This window comes from Larus michahellis, chromosome 2, assembly GCF_964199755.1.
Source record: "Larus michahellis chromosome 2, bLarMic1.1, whole genome shotgun sequence".
Taxonomy (NCBI): Eukaryota; Metazoa; Chordata; class Aves; order Charadriiformes; family Laridae; genus Larus; species Larus michahellis.
The window spans coordinates 55,904,871-55,921,574 of NC_133897.1; the positions used below are offsets into that span (position 1 = coordinate 55,904,871).

General features: G+C 41.5%; 1 protein-coding gene across 2 annotated transcripts in view; it reads right to left on the reverse strand.

The window, feature by feature from the left end:
- The window catches only part of LOC141739058 (amphiphysin), a 124,665-nt gene that overhangs the window by 55,764 nt on the left and 52,197 nt on the right, over positions 1-16,704 (reverse strand). For both annotated transcript variants that reach the window (XM_074575568.1, XM_074575567.1), the window contains exon 2: positions 11,383-11,463. In XM_074575568.1, the coding sequence (XP_074431669.1) occupies positions 11,383-11,463 (81 nt within the window). The remainder of the gene's footprint in view (positions 1-11,382; positions 11,464-16,704) is intronic.

Sequence of the window (16,704 nt, forward strand, 5' to 3'; positions counted from 1 at the left end):
TTTTGGAAATGCTCCACATTTATCAGTTCCCAACATCCTTCAAATTATTTATTTAAGCGGTTGGAAACTATAGGAATATCAGCTTGCAGTCACATTTTCTCACATACAGCTACACCATATGGAAAAATCAGCTGCAAAATATGACTGACTGCTTTGGAGTTTCTCTCATATTTTTCGTGTGAATGTCAGAACCCAAAAGGGTATATGTGTGAATATTTTAGAAGGCAGAGGCTCAACTGGTATAAGCTGTTATAACTCTACTTAAGTCAAACGACTTCTGTTGTCAGTAAAGGATTTGCCATCAGTGACAGCGATGCTCAGAGCATTCAGACACGGAGGATCGTAAGAAATTCAGGTTTAAAGGGACCATCTGGGGCTTAGAATCCATCTACCTGCAGCCATGTTAAACCCAAATGGTGGTTCTCAAAAAATACTCATTTGCCTCACCAGTACACACATTGCAATGCGGATTACACCCACTAAACTCGCCTCTCCCAGCTCCCTGCAGGGAACTGAAAGACTGCATCCTTTAGAACTGGATCAAAAAAAACCCAAAATGCAATGGGCTGTGAGGAGAGGGCAACTGTTTAAAGGTCCTGGAAATATTAAAGAATTTACAAGGTAAAAACACCTGAGTGGGCTTAGAAGGCAGACTGAATTCACCTTACAGATTCAACAAACAGAAGGTTGCGTTTACACTAATTTGATCTGAAGCGGAACTCCTTTTTGAACCTAAATCTGCTAATCAACTAAATTCTGAGCACAGGAATAACCCCGCCAGTGTGATATCTGAGAAGATGCTGAGTAACAGCAAGAGCACCCAGCCCACCAGTCCATCTCTGGTTTGGGACCATATTCAATGCTCCAAGGAAAGGCAAAACCCTTCCCCTGCTTTGGGATCAAAGCTGCTTATCAGAGCAGGGGCCAGAGAGGCACAGGTTGAGCAATCAGTGGATTACACCTCAGGCCTCATTACTTACAGCACAATAGAAAGTTCTGAACGTAGTGGTAGCTTGATGTTGTGTCCCTTAAGAAACACATACATGTACGTCTTAAAACTCTAGTAAAAAAATACTACCTTAATGCACCTTAACAACACATTTTATCATCCTACCTTCACGACAGCACCCTAACACACTTCAGAAGCTGACTTTTTTCTACTTCTTTCCGTGCCAGAATGGGAGGCAGAGAGATGACAGAAGTTGTCTGCTCTCTGCAGAGTAAGGCATTAAGCGAACGCCACTGCCACAGAGGAAAGGAGATTGAACCCAGGGGCAGAACTTCTCGCTCTCGGATCTGGAGAGGAGTATCTGTAAACATGTGGTAGAAAGAGGAGGGAAGTTCCCCTTTTATCCATGCCAGTCTCCTCCTGGGAGGATCCCCGGTACTCTGAAGGCACAGAAATTATCTTTCCTAGTCATATCTTCTTTAGCCTGAGCGCTTTGGTGAAAGCGGGAAGTAGATACAGCAACTTGATTCTTCATCATGGTCCAGCTGAACAGGTGCCCATACTATAAGAATTTTTAGTTACTAAAGAACGTGTGATGTTTCAGGAGCAGCAAACCTCAGCTGAAGGCTCAGAATACTGTTAGCTGTCCTCATGTCCAGTAAAAGGTCTATATTTACTCATACACGTGCTGTTTTATCACAAGGACTAACTAGCACACCACAAACAGCATGTCAGGGACGCACGCTGCTCAAACACTATGTTTGTAACGGTTTTACGACTGGTACCCTAAACCACTACGAGATCTATTGCGGTTGGTTAGTGTCATGCGTCATCAGCAACCGCCGCTCAGGAAAACTTCTAAGAAAAAGTCATAGCAGTAAAACATGATGCAAATATTTTGCCATATGTGCTGTGATGAATTCTGACAATTCATTCAAAAGAATAATTTTAACACGCATGGCCCTCAGTCTAGGTTATTAACAGGTCACAAACCACTGAAACATCTAAGCAGCATAGAGCCATATGAATTTTCCTTCATTAGCAAATGTTGTATGACACATGACATTAAAGCATCCACGGGCAAGGTCCACCTCCCACTGAATTTGAGAGAGAATCTCTCAGCTTCAATGGCAACAGAATTAGACCTTTCTGTAAAATAACAGAAATAAAAATTTGCATCAAAAGTCCTCAGCCCTGCGAATTCTGCAAAACATGCCTGTGATCTACACACTTTGCTATACTAAACTCCCTATTAGCGAGGACAGATATACTTGTAGCACCTAACAGATCAATTAATGTTCACAGTATGAAAATACTGCATTGCTGACTCCACGCATCTTGCAAACTGTGACACAGAGGTTTTAAATAGCACTGTTTTAAAGATTGCCACATATTTAATATTGCACCTTCTCAATGCTTACTGATACACTTTCTCCTTTCTGCTCTATCAGATGAAAGCATCTGATGGCTCTGAAACCACTGCTCCAAGTATCTTCGTTAAGGCCATCAATTTTGTTAATTAAGATGCAGCTTCTCGAAGGAGAATGAAAAGTAGGTGTTATTTTGCAGATGTTGTGCTCTTCTGAAATGAGATTTCCCAAGAGCGCACTGATGGTTCCTTTATCGTTTTGTAATTTCTTTTATTTGTTCTACATGAGGCAGCAAAATGAGTCACAGTTTCAAAATACGCAATAAAACTCCAGCGAGAAATCTCAATAGCACACTTAGTAGCAAACTTCTCACAATCAGGTTGTTTGATAACAGTAGGCATGTTCTCACTGGACTCCAGCACCAGAAATCAGTGCTCTTAGCTCACCTGATCAAACTCAACATACAAATTACCAAAAGTCTGTCAGGCAATCCTGTTGAACTGCATACAAGAGCAAGAGAGGCATGCTAACAACCCAAAAGAACACCCCTCATTAGAAAAAATCGACACAGCTCTCCACACCGGTGTCCCAAACAACAACTTGCTACTCTGAACACAGTCAGCATCGCTGTCAGATCCCCTTTTCTACTCTCCGGTCTTATTACATGGTCGGTATTATGTAGCTGGTAAAGACACGTGCACCCAGTGAGATAAGGAGGCTCAGCATTACAGGATCTTGTCATCTACAGCCACAGGTCTTACATGCCATTACAGCAGCATTAAGCCTTTTCCATACTACTGATTATTGTGTATGTTTAGTTTTGATTTTCTTTTCAAAGAATGGTATTTAATATCTTAGCACTGGAATTAAGACAGAGAGCCACAGCACTGTTGGCTGTAAAACTGACAAGACTGACAAAAACTTAATTACTAAGACCACAAAAAAGACGCTTTGTGTCTTATCAGCTTTTGCTTCCTGATGCAATAGAAAAATCGTTGCTTCCACTCAGAAGTTAAAGGCCACCTTGCCTCCACGAAAGCTGGAATTGGATGACCTATTTTACCGAGCGTCATTTATGCACAGCTTTCCAGGCAGAACAGAAGAGTTTGATTTTTCTATCATGTCACATACAGGAGGTAAACACAATACGTCTTTACAGGAAAGGTCAGCACAGCATGTGCTTGATACCAAAAGCAAATAAATCACTCCACTTTAGCGAGAGTCAGGAGCACTGTCAATGCTGAACCTGGAGCGTAGGTTAATTAATAACCTGCCCCATAGAAATGCAAACCAAATAATTATTAATGCAGCTCTAAGTCTAATACTGGAATTTTGTCATTCCATCACGAAGACATCAGGGAAATAGCTCAAAAGAAAGCATTTTCTGTATCACCTGGATGATATCCTTTAATGTGCAATTTGGCTGCAAGGTGAAGCAGCACTGTCTCTCTATTTGCAAACACTTTAGGTAGTATTTACTGGCAGGTCTTTTAAGGGACTCAGAAATATGAATGCAAAGGACTATTGCATTAAGTGAAGCTTAACAAAATAAGAGGCTGTTGGGACAAATCCATAATTCAGTATGAAATATATCTGCGCACCAGAGTACCCTATTTCACCATTTCTCAGTCTCCTTATAGTTCCTAGAACTGTCTCCAAATTTTGGAATCTTTTTCTTAAAGATTCTTAAAGAAATGCATTTTTTCTTTTCTCTTTCTACAAGCTGTAAGAGACTTGGGTTTTAAATTATTTGTCTAGTGCAACACTTGAAAAAAGTTGGGTTTGCAACCTTCTCTGAAATACAGAGGTGTTTGGCATCCTGGTACATACCAGGACAGCACCAAACTTGTGGTCTAGCCACTAAGAAGGCTCAAGAGTAAGAATTTTATTGTTCTAGTTATTAAGTAACATGATGAATTCAAGTAAACTGCATGAAATCAAACAGTCTCCTCAGACAATTTAGACTAATCCGAAAAAGTATGAACTCCAAAGGTAAGAATCGGCAAGCTCTGCCCCGTTTCAGTAGTGCCTCCCAGTAGCCAGGTGAGAAAGCTCGGTGCCCACAGTGATGCTTAACTAATTAACCCTTTTACTGGACCAACGGTCTCCCATTCTGATGAGGACTGAACAGAAAATATTTGGCACCCTCCTTAAATGGAATTCCTACCTTCTTGCCTCGCAACTAAACCTCTCCCTCCCCAAGCTAGGATCCTACCTTCATACGTATTACACCTTCCTAGAAGCATACTCATGTCCTCAAAGTAGGGCCCAGACTAATGGTTTTAATGAAAATTTGAGGTGTGCAAAGACAGCAAGTGCAAAGTCTACAAGTCTATGGCTAAAAGTGATCTACACATACTAAATGTCGAGCCCATGGCAGGGGAATTGGAACTAGATGATCTTTAAGGTCCCTTCCAACTCTAAGCATTCTATGATTCTATGATTATATGACTTTCTGAACATGTACTTAGCCTCTGTTTATGCCTATAGCTGTACAACCATAACTATATTCTTAAATAACATATATAAGCTATGTATTAACAGGTCTAGTGGAAAACTGTCCAGAACTGTTTGTTGTGAACTGCATCACATTCGATCCATGTGTTAAATCCCAGAACTGGGCTACGTCAACTATCCCCAGGGTCTCCTGAAAAAAATATATACTAGTCTGTTTAAAAATAGTCAGAAATAACTTAACCGTTCAACTGCACTGCCTGGGAGAAAACAATTAGCACAGTTACTAAAGCTGCAGAGGCATAATAGTTTATATCCGAGGGGCAATCAAAACCAGCTCAGTGTGACAATGGTTTAGACTTCAGATTTGGAGCAATCAATCGGCAAAATCAGAAAAGCAAAACATCGGATCAGCCACTCTCTCCTTTGAAGAGAGGAATTAGCCGAATGGATTTGGGCTGTTCCTGCAGAGATAATTTTGTAGCATAAAACAGAGGGCCTCACCTTCCCACGCATCCTGCCTGACTGGAAATTTATGAGGTTGCGATGAGATGTAATGGCACACTGTTTCCTCTTATCTTGGGAAAATTGGCCCCTCAGACATAACATAGTTATTAAGCATACATTTCAGGATGAAATGCTAATCATCAGAGAAACCCCTCCGATAGCCCCTCAAATACTTTCACATTGTATTGCTTGTATTTGGCTTAGTGGTCAAACAGTATTTGAAGTATGCTTTAGGACTGCCTCTGAAAAGATGCCTGTTATAGAATCATAGAATGGTTTGGGTTGTAAGGGACCCTAAAGATCATCGAGTTCCAACCCCCCTGCCATGGGCAGGGACACCTCCCACTAGACCAGGTTGTTCAAAGCCCCATCCAGCCTGGCCTTGAACACTTCCAGGGAACGGGCATCCATAATGCAGTGGCCCTGAATGCAAACACTTCTTGGCTTGCATAAAAAAAGCTCCCTCGCACTAGTCTAGATTGTGTTTTCCTGTGTCTGGTTTACTTTGGAGCGTCTATCACGGGCAGCATTTGGGATCATCTTTGTTTAGTCTCCTATGGACAGAACTGTACCGAACCAACAATATGTTGCAGCTTAACAAGTAACACGAATCCCCTGCAGTTTAGTATGAGACTCCACAGACAACCAAGGAAATCTGAGTATTAGCTGAAGAGAAATAGTGTCTCCCATCCGGAGTAATTTTAAAGCTCATGGGTTTTGTTTATTGCCTCGATTCTTTTTTCCATCTCAAGCCCATGCACAAGACAAGTAAAATGAGGGGGTCTAAGGGGAGGACATAAGGTAGGTTAAAAGATGGTCAAATAGATATATGGGATTCCTAATAATTCCCAGAGAAAAGAAGGTATTGCGGAACACAGACTGAATTTCACATGATTATAACACATCTTGAAGCTCCCCTTCATTCATCATGTCCTTCATTCAACTCCAGATTAAGACACCTATCACTGCCTACATGAGTTTGGTGGCTCTCCTTGTCTTAGAGCCAACGTAGATCTCTTCAGTGCAACCTGCGGAGTCAGGAGGGCAATTAAAAAAATCCTATATTCAAAACCATTCACTCGGCATAGCTGCCTAGTGCCATTTGTGATACATCCACAAATGGCAAACGCAACTGGTTCTAAGGGACCTGCCAGCTTTGTTGAACATCATTTGGAAGCCAGGGAGGACACACTAGGGCCTCGCAAGTGGCAACAGATGCCAACATTTAGGCAACTGGCTCATAGCCCTCAAAACAGCTGCTCAACTCGGTTGGTGGGGCTGTGCCAGGAGCCACGAGTGACCCTAGGGCAGGCCATGCCCACATTGATGGGTGCCGTCCTGCAGGGGCTGGGCCAGGCAGGCAGAGACAGGGGCTGGTAAGAGGCTTCACTGGCACCCCCCGACCTAGCGAGGGTGTGAACCACATCCAGGGTCTGTCTGGGAGATCCAGATGGGAGCAGCAGGAGATGCAGGTGAAGCATGGGTCCCCTAGGCATAGGGACCAGCCTAGGACATGGCTTAGGGAGGGACTGAGTGCCCAGGGCTAAGGACAAATGATGGGACTTCTAGGCCCATATGCAGGGTTAGGGGTCCCAGATGGGGCTGAATGGAGCCATTAAGGCCCACGGATGCCTCCAGGGAACTGACGGGTTTCTGTCTTGGCCCTCCAGACCACACTGCCCAGTTCAGCAGAAGCATCTGGGAAGACTCAACTCAAACACAGACACACACGTTCGCATATTGCAGTCTGGAACTGGATCACTCTCCAGGGGCAGGGTTCAGCTGCCAAAACACATCCGTCTGTTGCCTCTGGAGGTGCCATGGGGTACTCAAGAGCACCACAAAGCCAGCAGGTACAATACAGACCTGTAGCCACAGCCATGTGCTGCTGTCTGGAGCAACAGCTGCGAACCAGGTGGGACACCATGAGGCACATCTGGTGCCTATGTGTAGGTGGTGAATCTCATCTTGGGTACCTTAACTCATGAATACATTTTGAGAAGCCAGTGGCACATCTGATGCAAAAAGAGCACTTCAATAAATAATAATTGTCTCACGAAACAACTTAAGACAATGTCATGCCCCAGCTGTAAGGCAGCTATGCATGCTTGCATGAAATGAAGATGTGGCCAGGATAAACCTTTTCAGGACGGCTAACAATTACACCCAAGGAGCAGCTCTTACCGCGCGGTATACATTAAGTAAAGCAGTCCACAGAAGCAGCTTCTGCTTACTCAACAACAGCAAAAAAAAAAAAAAAAAAAAAAGGCTTTTCATTTTCACCTAATTCTATAAACTAGCAAGAACAGCACTTGACATTTTGCTTTATTCTGACAACACGTCATGGGCAGCTGCTTTTGTAGTAGCAACTCTATATCTCTGTGTGTACAAATACAACACATGTTGTTAATGGTTTTTTAAACACCAAAATATATTTTAACTGTAGTCTGTAAAATAAAAGAAGTCTCATAGCTACATATGGAAAAGTGATGAGAGGTAAATATGCATAGACATGAAATAGAATATTCATCTCTTAGAAAAAAGAAGCAAGCACTATGAGTCATTAAAATATAGTTGGGGATAAGGGAATTGCTACTTTACTTCCTGTCAAAAAAAGAAATGTAAGATGGTGTTTGAACACCAGAATAGAGATGAAATTTCAGGTAAATCCCCGATGGACTTGATATTTTCACAGCCGAGAGAAATATGCAGGAGTTGTCTTTTTTTTTTCCCTCCTCTCTGAACTTCAGGGTCGATTAAGAGGCTGAGCACATCCACAATTAGCTGTGCAGAGAGAAACGTTTAAGCCTCAAGAAATTTCTTGCAATACCCTGAAAAGCTGTGCCACATCTGAGTTTATATATGTTTTGTTTGTTCCACAACTTTTGATTTAGAGGGGCAATTTTCAGTTTACAACTTAAGTGGAAGGTGAATAACAGCTGTATTCACCGCTAAAAATCTAAACGTTTTTCCTGTTGGTTTCATCTGCAGTAGCTTACTGCTTCTGACAGGGAAAGTCCTGAGGCTCTGCAAAGCCCCTGTGCTCTGTTCTCTCCAGACATGGGATGACTCAGTTTCTCCATGGTGACTCATCTGGGTAATTCAACTCTGGCTTGTCAAGTCCAAAAGGGGGTCTTATCCAGCTGTATTCAGAAAGAGATGGGAGCGGGTCACTGGGGAGTCTCAATGAGCTTTTCCTACAGATAGGTCTGCTTGGATGTATCCTTACACATAGCCTTCTGCTGAGTTTGGTACATACCCATCATCCAATCTGCTATTCAGGCAAGGAATAGCATGTTAAGATTTCGGTTTTTCAATTATCTGTTTCCTGGGTAATGAGCACTACGCTCTTTCTCTTTCCTTTCACTATGCTTTCCTGAGCTGAACTGGGAGTCCTCATTTATTACCTTTGGAGAATATTAATAAAAAGATCATTCTATACTTAAGACCAGTTGACTTCCCAAGTGTTGCAGGCTCCATAAGGTAGGGAAACAAGAAAAACAGACCATTTTCACAGCTTTCAGCTTACCAGGATCCTCAGAGCTCACGTGGCATCAGCTGCTACAAACAACTTACAAAGAGACACAGAACTGATGTGACAGTCTTCCTCAAAGCCAAATGTAGGTAGGTGAGATGGCCAGGGAACAGCCAAATCACTGCTAAGTGAGACTGCAAGAAACAAACTGAAGTTTGGACCTTCTCTCAAACAGCCCCTGCCATAGAAAGGCCTTGTTAGGTCAGCAACCACCACAGAGAGAAACAATCCTGGAGGGAACTGCAAAAGATGCGATAGCCTGTACCAGGGGTGGTTCTGCTTGCAAGCCACCTGTGTGGCCCACATCAAGAGTTTGGTGTCCCTCAGCACAAGGATCAATCACCCAGACTGTCTTTTTATTCTTTAATACCTAGAATTTAATTTTTCTTTTTCTAAAGGCTCTAGAGTTGCAGAGGCAATCTTGAAAACAGGACCGAACGTAAACCAAGAAGAGATGGCTGCTTGAGTTCACAGAAGACAGCAGTTCTGCAAGATATTAATCAGTAAGCAGATAATTCAGATTTATCAAATAAATCAGATAATTCAGATAATTGTAATGCTTCGTATCTTTGTATTGCTAGTGAGCTGTAGATCATAGCATGGACAAAACTAAGAAAGTTTAAGCAACTTATTTGCTTCTGATTGGTGAACGTGGCAGAAACAGTGTTTCTGCAGCATTTCTTTGCAGCGCAACATAACTCTTTGAGAGCGTGCCCAGCAGGGGCACGGTACACACACGATTAGCTTAATAAATGTGCAAATGGTCTCTCGCATTTGGTGTGCCAGTGGACCTAGCCTAATCTGCATGTGCTACTCAAGAGAGTTGTAGTAGTTCCCTTGGCACTCGCTCCTCCCTACCCAATTCCTCCCCTGGCCCCAAGTCACATTTGCATCTGGATTTAGCATCATGCAACTCCTGCAGAATCCTTGACTGCTTATTACTGCCTCTCTGTACATCAAAGGAGGAGGAAATAAAAAGGAAGAAATGCCAAAATCCTCCTTAGCCCTTAGCAAGACTTTCAGCTGAAAATCACCATTACAGAAAATTCTTGGTTAAGGACAGAAAAAGCAAACACTTGAGACATAATTTTGCTTAAAAGCGTTTTTTTTCCTCTTTCATCTCTCTTTTTTAATGTCACTCGGAATTTTTAGCTAAAAAAATATCCCACAAAGCTCTGTTTCTTCATGGGGATGCTCCAGCTGCTCCTCCTGCACCCAGTAAGAACCTTACAGGGGCACCTTATTTCTAACACAGTTACCAGCTGTGCAAACAGCTGGAATATTGACAGCAAGGATGAGCAGCAGCATAAGGACAATCAAGAAGAAAGAAATGCTCCATTGATATCCCAGCATACTTAGAAAAGAGGAGGGGGAAGAAAAGGGAACATATAACATCTCTGCCGGGTTTCAAAGCTTCTGAGTGCTTCTTCAGGCCCTTTAAAACCCCCCATCTTCCTGACCTCAAGAAATTTGAGGGAGGAACCACCCTCCTCAGAGAAACAGATTCTTTTACTTCCCATCATTGTCCTCTTCAGGGAAGAGCGAAGATCTACCCACTCAGTGGCTCCTGAAACCTCTCTCCCTTCTACACCGAGAGAGGAAAATAAAGGCTAAGTGACCATAAGATGCAAAAGAGTTAATAAGCATCCCAGTAGTCAGGATGCAGGGTTTCTCTTGGAAAGGACAGAAATGCATGTGGTAGATAAGACTGATTCAGGGCAGAAACCGCAAACGCTGACATAAGCCAATTTTTACATCGTGTAAAATGGGCGGGAGTAGTTCTCTCACCCTCCAGTGCCTTTCTGTATGAGCTCTAAACAACAGCTCGAAAGACGACAGATACCTCACTTCATACTTGCATAACAAGACTACTTTCTTGGTGGCATTAATACAGCTCATGGTGGGCATTAATTTGTACTAGAAAGCTACTATATAATTAATCGCAATTAATCACCTGCAAGCCTTTGTCTGTCCAACAAAGCAAGAAGGAATTGAGGTCAGAATTTAGGATTGCATCGGGAGTGGAATATAAACTCTTTAAGGCGCCTTTGTTTTCATGTGTTGTGTTTACAACATCAAGAGGAATTGAGCGCTGCTCCCCAGTAGTGCTTCATCAGCACTGCCACCACAGCAGGCTAACGACACGCAGCAGTTTGAAACCACCCATCGGTTTATTTTGTATAAAACCAGCATTATTATATACCACTGATGAAAGCAATCCACAAAATGAAACCAAGGAAATACATCTCTTCTTTCTATGAAGGCAATTACAAAACTGCCTTTAGCCAGGGTTGGGTTCTGTTCTCAATTACGCTGTTGAAAGGATACCGTCTCTCCGCTGATCCCAAGCGGTTCTAGCATGATGGTGTTACGTACGATTACAATATATCCTTTTATTATGAGTGCGTTTCTTATCATTTGAAAATAGCAGAACAAAATCTTCCACCCGCCCAAAAAAAAAAAATCTTTTTACCTGTTACCCTGTAACGCCTTCTTCAAAACCAGCACGTTCAAATACACGGCATTCTTCTTAAGACACAATTAAAGAAACTAAAAAAGTAACTGACCTCTTGCCGTTTGAAATTTTGAACATATTCTTCAAACTGTTCATCTTTCGTTTCATCTGCTTTTCCTAGTTTTTGAAGTACCTGCGTTGAAAATAAAAAGGAATAACTTAATATTTATGTCACAAAACACAGACAGTGCTACTTTCAACGCTTCTGTAGAGCATGCAGCACCACATGCGCGAGTGTTGCACACACTACTGTTTACGAAGTTCACACAGGAAACCATTTTGTCAAAATAAAAAAGGATAAAAGCAGGAGTATGGCGTGTGTATGTGTGTGTGGAAATACACTTCAAACCGTGGAGTCCTTGGCGGGGGTGTGGTTTTTTTTAATGAAGCAACTTTTCTTTTAGCAAAGAATACCAGGGTTTCAAAGCAAGGAAGAATGAGAGAAATTTGCTAGTACTGCAAGTTGTCCTCCCATTCAGACAGAGAAAAAAAAAAATCAAATTGCATTAGGTTTTTCTTCTGTTTATGGCTCATTACATCGAATGGTATTAATATTATCCTTATCTGCATGATTTTCAACATAAATCATAGAGAATAAAGAACTGTAAGGCTGCATGAGAAATTGTTACAGCTGATGCCTATTTAAAACTTCTATTAATGTTCATATTTGCTTCCCTCATTAATTCAGCAGTGGATTGTCATCCACTAGACAATAAATATACTGCCATATGTCAGCAGTAAGGGCTATTCATGGGATCGCCACCTCAAAAGTAATTTGACACAGCTACACTTTACACAGTATTTAACTATAATAAATAATATAAAATAATAAACTATAATAATGGCACTATCTATTCAATTTAATATTGAAAACTTATACATAGCTGCAAATAGGCTTCAACCTTCTTGTCAAGCAACCCCCAAATACTCGTAGAGCACTTGCATGCAGCAGGATGAACCACCTCACACAGTGATGTTCAGATTGCTCTCCCATGACTAATGGACCAAACTTTCCATTTTCACAGGAAAAAAAACCCAACCCAAACAAATGGGAAAAAACCCCTACAAAATAGAAACAGTAGCAATGAACTCATACTATGAATAAACATACAAACCTACCTACCATATTATCACTTATTCTTCTCAAAACAAAGACTGTACAGCTCCAGTCCTGGCATATTCTCCCTCTGATTGCCTGCCTCTCCCAACGCCAGCCAGCCCCACACCATAAAACCGGGCTGCACAAAGGTGGGTGAGCATTGCCACCGTGGAAACTGGGGGTCAAGATGATCATGAAAGTGATGCGATGCTACCTGTGGACCTGGCATGTGGAACTTCAAGGAAGTTTTGACATATTTGCAGCAGAAAGACAGAAAGAATGACATCAGAGAGGAAAAAGAGACAAAGACCAGCCTTTTGCTGCTGATAGCTATGTTTCAGCTTTTTGTTTCCCAGGCTCATTTGGGCATTTTGTGTTGCTTTTAAGCCTGCTGACTAGTCCCAAAGACCTCATACGCTCTCATCACCAATGTTCTCATAAAATATTTAAAAGTATCACAGATGGTTTTACAGTGGAATCATTTAATTTAACATTTCAAATCATCACAGACCTACACATTGCTCCTTGTCACCAATGAGCCAAACAGTCTGCCCCCAACAGCGGCACGACTTTGATCCACACTAGGCGTCTCTCTGAAAAATCCAACATTTCCTTTTCAAAGAGGTGGCTGCCAGGTAAGCCTCCTGACCAGAGCAATACATTCAAATCATGTTCGCAGGAACAAGGAGCAGGCACGTTAACTGTAACGTGAGCCATTCACAGCATAGGTAACAAACCGTGGCAAGAAAGGTTGTCATGATAAACTCTTTCCCGAAATATCAATGGCACACATCCATGTCTCCAGACGTGCACTCAGGCCCAACAATGCAAGGCTCAGAAGGGAATAACATACCTCTCGTGGCACCTGCCTCCCATGGTTTGGGGTTTTTTTTAATCCTATCTCCAATTTTGAATTTCTGTAAAGGTATTGAGCTGAACTGAGACTAAAATGCAGTGTTAGAACTTGGCCTCTGCAAACACCAACCTTAATCTTAATCCAGGGTTACACTAAATAACCATTAAATAACATAGTTTCCCAATTTTCCTAATCCTAACCCAAGCCGGAACTACAGATACGCCACATGGTTGGAACTAGAAGTTCCAAGCCACAGGCTTGGCATCAGCTGAAGATACTTGTCCTCAAGGGAGTCCTGCAGCCCATGTCCTACACACAGATAACTGGGGTTCACTCACTCTTTTCCTAAAGACAATCCTAATCCCATCCCCACAATTCTCTATAGAGACAGTGCAGCAGACTGGGGCTAGAATAAACTATTCCTCACAGGTCCCTTTAGATCCCATCCATATAGCCCCATGGACCACTGAACACGTAGCTCAGCCTTTTACAACCAACCTAATTGTAACCACAACTTTATCACTGGTAGTCTAAACAGAGAGATGACCAGACTGAAGGTAAGCCTTAGAAACCAATCTACCTTTCAGCACTTATTTGTGAACTTCTTTTTCAAGGTGGAAGTTTCTTGTCAACAGAAGTCTATAGTTTGTAGTTTATTTTTGCTCAGTTTGGTCACCACCCATACCATAGGGTGTCTTTGGGGTAGGGTTAAGGCCAGATGAAGGTTTGTCTGCAGTGCACACGCGTTCCTCTGACTCCAACCCCTCTTGTAGACAGGCTGAAATAAATTTTAGACACATTGTTCATCCTGTTATATAGAGTACCTGGGTCAAGATTAGAATCGGGGTCTGGTTTAGAGCTAGGGTTAGGAAAAAGTAAGTAGACAGCCTACGCGCATTAGGTGTAGATACTGGTGAAGAGAAAATAGACTGAAAACACCAGGTTACTGGAAAGCATCTTACGGCCCTAAAAGGTAAAATGAAGGCTGTGCTCAGGAGCAGCAAAGTGCCTAACCTCCCCCTTAAGCCTCAGTTCAACCACCCTTCTAGACAGGGATTAGATTTAGTAACAGGAATAGCTCAGTTTATTGGTGGCCCCTGAGGACAGGAGAAGGGTAGATAGACAGTGTTTTACAAAAGCCTTGGAGTGCTCTACAACATGCCAAAGTAAGGAGATCTGGAGAGATAAATGGCTAATATTTTATTTTAGGTCCATGTGGTAAGTAACCCATATTGTGGATTTGGATTGAGGCATTAGAAAAAGGAAGAGCAGAGGAACGTTCAGCTGTTGCTGAATGTTCAGTGGTGTGTAGGGCTCAAACGAGGCCTGGACTCAGAGAAGGCAGGTGGCTAGCATTTTATTTTCTTAGCACGCCCATACAGAGAAATAATGTTTGGGGTTAGGGTTAAGAACATTTATCAATGTGTACGGACAGCCTGTACCATTTAAAATAAAATAATTTTTAAAACTAAAGAAATAGACATGAACTAAATCTCAATAAACGTTCTACAGTCAAGTATTCTGTAGTCTTGCAAAGACTGTACAAAATAGCTGGCAAACATGATCACTCTATCCAAAAAAGAAATGGGTAAAAAGCTACTTCATTTCATATAATTAGACTGAATCAGCTACCAGTAAGTTTTCTCTTAAAATGCCATAAAAAGACCCAAAAAATCCCCCCAAAAACGAGACAGAATTTGAAGCAGCTGCTTTATTTTTTTCTTCATTTAACTGTAGTCTCCAAACGTGATACTGTACAATTTGCTTAATGCACTGAATTACGTTAAGGATCTAAAATGAATATCAGTGTTGACCCAGCATGTCACTAAGAATACATTAACTAAATAATTAAGTCCAAGTAGCACCGAGAATGAAGTAAAAGCTAAATTTGATTTGATGGTAAACCTAGATGCTGTGGAGTGAATATTACGTAGAAAGAAATTATCTCGCAATGTGGTACTGAGGTAAATACATGACAGAATCTACACAAACACATAAAATCTGAGTAAGGACATCAAGCATGTCTGATATCATTCATAAATGTCAGCAAGAGCACACATTGAGATACAAAATGCAAGAATATTTCCATTTGGGGATATTGCACCTTCAGTAAACCTTTTGGAAGACAGAAGACTAAACAGTTCCCCTTTAAAGCCTTCTAAGTGCCTTCATTTACCAAATAATACGTTTCAGTTCTATGAGCATCTGAAGCGTTAGGAAGAAAAAGTCACTAATTTGCTGATCTTGAATTAAAATGATCTATTTTACAATGACTGTGATGTGTTGTTAAGTGTCTGCAACATGCCAAAGGAAGGAAACTAATATAATTGAAAAAATTACAGATGAGCTTGAGTAAGCTTGATTACGTTGAAAACTCATGTCTTGCGGCAAGGATGACAGTGTTATAATAATAGCTTCTGAGACTACCACCCTGACAGGTCTATGCATCCTCCCCTAAAAAAGTTTCCAAGACTATGGCAATTCAAGGAAAGAAAATAAATAAAAATATTAAAAAAAAAAAAGAAGACAAAAAAAAAAGAAACTGATTCTCTGATGTAAACTGTGGCCACGCAGGAGCTGCTTTAAGAGCAGCTGAGTTCCCTGCACAGCAGCAGCATGGACAGGAGTTGACAGTAACCTCACCAGACATCCCAACACGCATCACCCCCAGTCACGCATCAGTATTCTTAAAGAACAACCAACATGTTCAAAAGCACTCAGGGCACGAAGACGTGTCTGCTCAGACAGCATTACCCAGGACAAGACTTAATCATAAATTCCCAGGACTGTTAAAACAATGAAAAAACTAAGCTAATCTAATTCGCCTCAAGTAGCACTATTTAAGGATATTGCAGAACAATACCAGTATGAAAAGCAAGACAAACACTTGCGAGATTCCAAAACCGTTGTCATGGTCTCACTGCCCAAAATCTTTTGAGAATAGCAAAGTGCTCCGGTTGTCAACAGATGCAAACTCATGCATTTACAACACTGTTCCACAACACATTTTTTCTAATACCATACACTTCCACAACCTGTAAAAGAAATACTAGAGCTGCATATGTGCAGCTTTCCAAAGGAGTTTCAGGATGGTACTTCTGGGCAGAAACTGGTCAAAATGAAAGCAGACCATTCAGGAGAAATAATTTTAGAGTTATCTATGTGCAAAACCATCATAAGGATTTCAGCAAATGCTCACAAAACTGAAAGTATTTGGTCGATAGAAAATATAAGCTTTGAAAGACGCTTCTTATGATGCACAACAAGAATGCTTATCTGAGGTGAAAAAAAGAAACACAATGGGAAAAGCTGGAAGTAAACGTGACTGTATTTCAGCTTACCCAACTACAAAATAGTACCTGACAACTCATACAGCAAACATATAATGACTCTAAGCTTAACACAGCCTGACAGTAATT